The 7,500-nt window shown below is 37.8% G+C and overlaps 1 protein-coding gene across 1 annotated transcript in view; it reads left to right on the top strand.

Annotated features, from left to right (window-relative positions):
* The window catches only part of LOC125035072 (interferon-related developmental regulator 1-like), a 12,296-nt gene extending 7,337 nt beyond the window's left edge, over window positions 1–4,959 (top strand). The window contains exons 2-9 of the mRNA XM_047627193.1: window positions 192–266; window positions 585–714; window positions 831–984; window positions 1,331–1,513; window positions 1,795–1,916; window positions 2,609–2,763; window positions 3,242–3,483; window positions 3,864–4,959. Coding sequence (XP_047483149.1) covers window positions 192–266; window positions 585–714; window positions 831–984; window positions 1,331–1,513; window positions 1,795–1,916; window positions 2,609–2,763; window positions 3,242–3,483; window positions 3,864–4,040 — 1,238 coding nt within the window. The 3' untranslated portion in view covers window positions 4,041–4,959. The remainder of the gene's footprint in view (window positions 1–191; window positions 267–584; window positions 715–830; window positions 985–1,330; window positions 1,514–1,794; window positions 1,917–2,608; window positions 2,764–3,241; window positions 3,484–3,863) is intronic.
* The last annotated feature ends 2,541 nt before the right edge of the window (window positions 4,960–7,500 follow it).

Genomic DNA, 7,500 nt, shown 5'->3' on the forward strand with positions numbered 1-7,500 from the left:
AAAGATAACAGTTAGGAAGGGAAGAGGTTGCCTCTTGTTGCTGTTTTCCTTGTAGAAGTGGCCAGGAATGGTTAGATTTTCTCTCTTAATTTCTGTGTACTAATTTTAAGTACATGACCATGGATGTATTTGTGGGATTGTAATCAATAATAATTTTCCAACAAATTTCTGAAAATTGTGCATTTTTTCAGCATTGCCAGTTGCAGATGATGATACTGCAAGCATTGCCAGTGATAAGACAGACTCCACAGCTCAGATTACTGATGGTAAGTATCTTTTTGTGGTGGAAAATTATGAGCAATGAGGTCTTATTATTAGTGAAATTTTGAATTTAATTTATATATCTTAAGATTATTCAGTTATTATGTAACTACAGTAAAAAGTAAATCTTTTATTAAAGAGGAAATTTTACTCTTTAGAAATATTTGTTTGTGTTAGGTAAATAATTTCAGTTTTATATGCATTTGTAGTTTGTTATAAATGTCCTTAAATAGCTTGGAATAATAATTTTCCCTTTGGTTACTCAATATTAGGCTTAATTTTGCAAAACTAGATTCTGGATGCATGATCTTTCATTATGCCAGGAGAGGAAGGTCTGTCGGAGATGGAGACCTATGAGCAGAAGGTGCGTGAAGCAATGGACTTAGCCTTGGAGAAGTCTGTTCAGACTCGCACCAATGCCCTAACAGCTCTAACAACTGCTTTCCAGAAAAGGTTTGCTATTGTTCTTTTTGTAAATTTATATGATACCTCATTCAGCATATGAAGATTCTGCGTGTCAGTGATGTTAGTCTTATGTTAGTCCTTTTTCTCGCTCTCCCCCCCACCAGGGTGATGACACAATTTCTGCTTGACAACTACCAGACAATTACTGACTTAGTGGAGCGTTCGTTGAGGAAGGGTCGAGGTCCTGAGCAAGTGGCTGCAGCACGTCTGGCCACGATGCTGGTTGTAAGCCTCTCACCCATCGCTGAAGCTGAGAAGGTGTGTTTCTTTTTTTTTTTTTTTTTTTTTTTTTTTTTTTTTTTTTTACTGTGGTGTGGTTTGGTTTGTATGGAAGTAAAAGAGAGAGAGAGAGTGAGTGTGAGTGTGAGTGTGAGAGTGTGAGTGTGAGTGTGAGTGTGTGTGTGTGTGTGTAAGTAAAAAAGAGAGAGAGAGAGAGAGAGAGTGTGTGTGTGTGTGTGTGTGTGTGTGTGTTTTTGTTTGTTTGTTTGTTTTAATGTATTTTACCAAGGTAGAATTCATTGGTTTTATTTGATAGTTCTATACTTGTATTGATATATATGTATGGACACAGATAAATCTATATTATTCTCTTTACTCTTTGTAGGTTTTCAAGACCCTAAACCCCATTCTGACAGTGTTGGTGACAGATCCCTCTGCGGCAGTGGCAGCACGACAAGATGGCGCATTAGCAATGGCTTTGTCATCATTCTTAGCATGCCATGATCTTGCTGATGTTACTGCTGCCATGAACACTCTTCATTCTCTGTTTGCCGGATCACTTCCAAAGGTAACAGTTGGGCATGGTAGAGGTTATATCAGTGGTTTTCAAACCCTATATGATGGTGACAGGTTGCATCCAGAAAGGTTGAAATAACACAGGTGTATATCACTTTTAATAATGGACATTTGTTATTCCTTTAGACGGATGGTTAAGTATATGATTTGGCTAGTGTTGTTTGATCAGAAAAGCTATTGATTGATTCCAACTTATTCAGATAATGATAACTTTTGTGTCTGTTATACCTTGTAAGAAAAACTATCTAATACATTTTTCTTTCTTTTCACTAGGGAAATGGAGAATTACCCAACCATTCTCCAGCAGTTTCTGCCATGCATACAGCGGCCCTAAATGGTTTCTGTTTGTTGTTGTGTCTCTTGTCACCCACAACAGTTTATACAATGGCTAACAAGTATGTTGTTCCTATTTATTGTTTAAAAGTGATGAAAGAATTTGACAGTTGATAAGATTGCCGTCGTGGACTGAAGGTCTTTTAATCAGTGTCAGTGATTGCTGGGTGTTAGCGGTGTTAGTGATATTGATAGGCCTCACTGTTTATCTCCCTTATGTTGTTCCTCAACATTTTCTAGCATGTACACCACACTGACAGATAAATTCTATACATCATCCTTTTGAAAATAATACAGAAATTATTTTTAATAAAAGGATGCTGAGCTGTAGATTGCATTCTTGAGATGCAGTTTCTCCAGCAGGTGTCTCTACATAGCCCTACTTATTTGTATTGTAGGTGCTTTGCTGTTATATGTGACTTTGCATCTTACTGTAATTGTTTGTAAATGTCAACAACCATTTTAGCAGTTGATCTTTTTCTTTTCTTTTCTTTTTCTCTTTCTTTCTAATTTATGAAATGCTCATATATATCTCAGGCAGTGTGATGTTAACTATTCCAATTTATGCCTTTTCTACAGTATCACTGAAACCAATATGCATCGCTGTTTCATTGGCTGCTGGTGCTTACTGTCAAGCGTTTAATCTTAATATATAAACGGACACAAAGTAGTTTAATCTTAATAGAAAGTGGTAAAGAAAGATTAAAACCTTTTCCTTGTTATTATTATGTCAATTTCTTATCTCTCTCTCCAGATTAGTGAAGGAGATGTTTGATCTTCTGGGAAGTAGTGATTTGGATCTACGTATTCAGGCAGGTGAAGCTGTAGCTTTGATTTATGAGACCGCTCGATTACATGATGAGGATTACTCCTGGAATCGAGAGGCAGATCTTTGCTCTGTTCTGAAAGGTAATTTACCTAGTATGGGTGTTTATTTCAGGTTTCAGTTAAGATTTAGTTTAATTCTTGGTAATAGTTCCCTAGTCCATACATCAGCAGCATAATGAATTGTACTTTTAAAAATTTATTCTCCTAAATACTAAATGCAAATAAAAAATTCTTTGTGATGATTATCTCTTATGTTCACTTCTGTTGCAGTTATACTTGAGATTGTTATTGTAGTGGTCAGAGTTTAACATAGACTAATTTTAATGTAATTTGAAGTGACAGAAAAGAAAAAGAATATTTTAGGATTCCATTCAATCCAAGACAAGAATATAGATCAGCATCAAAATATAGTGTGTGTGTGGGGGGGGGGGGGGTGATAAATGAGGATGATGGCAAGAATACAGCTGGGGAAATGATAGATTTATGTATAACCTGAACACATGTCAGACTCTCAGAAAAGATAGCAAATGAAAATTTAAGTCTTCCTCTCCTCTCTCAGAATTAGCTACAGATTCCCATCGATTCCGAGCAAAAAAGGACAGGAAGCAGCAGAGAGCATCTTTCAGGGATGTTGTGAGGACAGTGGAAGAAGGTGAACAGCTGTATGAAACAGTGTTTGTGGGGCCACAAAATCAACGTCAAGAACTGATCCTCGATACTTGGTCCCTAAAGTGGCAGTACTCCTCATTGTGTCACATCATAGGGCAAGGGATAAGTGTTCACATTTCTTACAATGTTGGGGTAAGTGAAGTCAGCACAAGAAATTGATATATATTATTGTATATTTGTGCCAGTTATTCTGTTATTTTCATCTGTCAACACTTCTTTTCTTGTTACTAGGACTTCCCTTAGTATCTCAAAATATAAAACGTTTTAAGATAAATTTGACCTCATGATAGGAATTCTTGCACATAGTTATGAAAAGCCTTAAAATTTTCTTTGTCACATGCATATGGATATACTCAGAGCAATGTAGCCTCACTCTGGTCTCACAACAGGAAAATTTTGGCACACTAACGAAATAATGAATATATAGATTCAAATTAGTGAATATTTTTATATTGGTTTTGTTTAAGTACAGTTTCATTTTTTATTTATTTATTTATTTTTTTTTTTCCCAGATACGTGACATATTTGCATTGGGACCACCACCAATCCAAATGGACCATGGAATGGCACTGCTAGCACGAAAAACCCAAAAAAGACCAAACCGGGAATCCCCAGCCAGCAAAGCTCGACAGATGGCACGCAACAAGAACCGTGACAATAGACAGGCAGCCAAATTCTATGAGGATTAAAAAAAAAACTTTCTCTCTTATATTTTTGTATTTTACACCAACAAGTATCCATCTTTATTTTATTTTCATTTTTCTTTCTTCTGCTTTTGAAGGGAGCAGTGGATTAATGTGTATGCAGATGGTTTTCTTTAAGGATCACTTATTTTGTAGTTTTCTGAAGTCTGACGACCTAATGCTTGGGGACGGAGACTAATTTGTTTTTCTGCAAATTTGTGTGCGTGAGGAAATGGATGGAGGAATATTTGATATCTCTACAGACATACATAAGTGTATGTTTTATATACATCTGTAGTCAATACATATTATCATACACAAATATATCTGTACTTAGGTTTTTATTATTCCTTTCTGTTTTTTTCACAGATATTTGTAGGTCAGCCTGTGAATAAGAAAAACAGTGAAACAGGACTGAAATCGAATTACATTTTCTAAAGATGTAGTTTAGTTGGTTTGTAGCAAATAATACACACATGATTTTCTTTACTCTTCCTTTGTTTCATTCATGCTTATTTTATATAAGAAATGTTGATCAGATGAAAGAAGTGTTTTTCATTTCAGTCTATGGAATAGACTAATATATACTTTTTAAATTCATCTCTGTCCATTATTTCCATTGATATACTCTATCATTTCACTGTATTGACAAATTTCATAAAATTTGGAGGGATGTTTTTGTGTGTGTTTGATGCTGGTGAGACTTAAAGATGATCCTATCCCTGTTCAATTGTTCTTCATTCTACTCTTGATTTGGAGGCATCTCCTGTAGTAAAGTCATGGGGAAGCTTCTAAAAATTTCTTGGTTTTCCCTTTCCCAGTGATTATTCAAAGGATGTTTATAGAAATATCTTGCAACCATGCCTTGCTGCTATTAATACTATATTTGCCCTTTGTGATGTAGTAAATAAATTAAAAGAGCATTTGTGATGTATCTTTTTCCCAATCTATAGTTATCATTTAACTGTTAAATGCTGGGTGGCATAACATAATATCCTTGTCAGGAGGGGCATGTTCAAGTCTGAGACAGGTGGAATTTTAGCAGTGTCACCCTTCTACTCTGTCTTCTGTGTAAGTAAAAGACAAGAAAGTGGATATGGCCAAGTGTACTTTTTACCACAGATCCAAAGCAAAAAAAAAATTCAAGTGAAATCTATATATTCTCAGAAACTACCTTTTAGTATCTTCTATGTAATGGCATTCTAGTTTGGACATGAATTGAGGTGAGTCTGGGTAGATAATGCACAAGCTTGGAACTCCCATGAAACTGCCAAGTAATCAGGACAGGTGCAGAAAACTTAGTATACTTGGTTTTTGAGACATTGTTGGAAGAGGAGGGTGTAATCACAGAAGGGGATGTAGGGAGAATTCCAAAAAAATTATCGCTCTATAAAAGGCTTGCAGAGGTAGAAGTAGTAAAAGGACGAGGACAGAATGCGGTAGTACTACAAGTAAGGATGAAGTAATAAGGGAGGAGCAGGCAGAAAATAAAGACTAGGAGGAGATGGAGTAATGATTTTGAACAAATCAAGTTGACAGCAAACATCGAGGAGAGGGTAGCAGTAGCAGCGATCAGAGGAGAGTCAGTTCAGGAAACCAGAGAAGTTAAGTCCAGATAGGCAGGTTGGTAAAGGGGCAATCCTCAATGCACTGAATAAAGGTACAATCTAAATTATTGGCCATGGCAAGTCTGAAATATGTGGGAACGAGAAATAGTCTACCCCAAATGGTCCTAAAAGAATAAGGTCTAGACGGTTAACTAAGGGAATGCTGAGGCTATTCAAGACTGGCAAAGCCAGATTCATCCTTTCAGCAGGCCTCTTACACCTTTGGAAGTGGACAGGAGGAGGGTGTGGAGAAAAAGAAAGGGGAAAAACATCATACCATGCAAAATAAGTTCAGGCTGAGGCCCATGGTTAATAATGGTTAATGGTTAAAGGCAAAATAAATGTGCTAGACATCTAAGGTCATGTAGCACTATAGTTAATGTTTGTGAAGGGTATTTGGGTTAGTGATTAGTTGTTAAAGCTGGGTTAAGGGATTGGTGAGTAAATGGGTTAGGGTCAGATGAGGTAATGTAAAGGATTAGATCAAGTGAAGGATATATATGTGTTTGAGGAAGGAAAACAGGTTGTCAAAGCAGAAAGTGTGAGATTCTGTAAGGATGTCTGATAAGTTGGCATGTCTATGTAGGGAGGATAGGTGGGAGAAATTAGATGTACGGGCTGCTTCAAAACGTGGGCATGACAGTAGAATATGTGGGACTGAAAGAGGAACATTACATAAGGGGCATAGGGTAGGATTGTGACATTAGATAGGAGTGTGTTAGACGGGTGTGGCCAATGCGTAAGCGGGCGAGAGCCGTCTCCCAACGTCTGTTCCAATGGAATGGAGCTGACCAGGAGGAGATTGACAGTTTTACAGTATGTAATTTATTAGTGTGGAGACTTGACCAAAAAGATTGCCATTGATTATACAAGAAGGTCTTAAAGTGTGGGTAATAATCCGTGGCTGGGATATGTGAGAAACGTGGTTGGTTTGATGTGGATATAGCAGCGTCGCGTGCTAGAGTATCTGCCTGTTCATTGCCGGGGATTCCAACATGGCTGGGTACCCAGCAAAATTTGATTGTTTTATGACGTGTGGACAGGTAGAACAACCAGTTCTGGATCTTACAAACAAGGGGGTTGGTACGAGTTGGGAAGATTACTGCAAAACCAGCACTGGAGGTGGTTTTGGAGCCGTCAGTGTAGACGGGAATACTGGAGGAATGAGTGGAGGCATGGTCAAAGAAATGGGTGAGAAGGACAGTAGGAGGAATATTTGATTTTGGTGGGTCAGGGTAAATTGGTTAATTGGTTAATGGTTAAAAGCAAAAATAAATGTGCTAGACATCTAAGGTCATGTAGCACTATAGTAAATGGTAGTGAAGGGTGGTTCAGTTAGTGATTAGTTGTCAAAGCTGGGCAAAGGAATTTACGAGTAAATGGGTTAAGGTTGGGTAAGGTAATGTATAGGGGTTAGATCAAGTGAAGGATGTATATGCATTTGAGGAATGAAAACAGGTTGTCAAAGCAGAAAGTGTGAGAAGCTGTGGGAGGGATCACGAAAAATCGGTCCCATTTGGCTGGGCTAAATAGATTATTTAAGAATTTTGTAGAGATGGGGGTAGTAGAAGGACGGGGGCATGTGGAAGAGGGAGTAGTGTTGAGGGAGGTAGTGTTATGGGGAGGTCGACAATAAGGCTGTAAGGTAGTAATAAGGGAGGATGAGGTAGTTGATGAAGAAGGTTGTGGGGGTAGTTGTTGAAGTTGAGCATGTTGGGAGTAGAAATGTCTCCTGGGGTGTTGATTAGGGTGGATACTGTACTAGTAGGCATTGAGGAGGGGTATTAGTTGTAGTGTTCAGAGCCGTGGTCAAAGGAGAGCCTGGGGTCAGGGAATCAGGCGAGTTTGAATTGGTGGAG

The sequence above is a fragment of the Penaeus chinensis genome, chromosome 19 (assembly GCF_019202785.1).
Source record: "Penaeus chinensis breed Huanghai No. 1 chromosome 19, ASM1920278v2, whole genome shotgun sequence".
NCBI classification, from domain to species: Eukaryota; Metazoa; Arthropoda; class Malacostraca; order Decapoda; family Penaeidae; genus Penaeus; species Penaeus chinensis.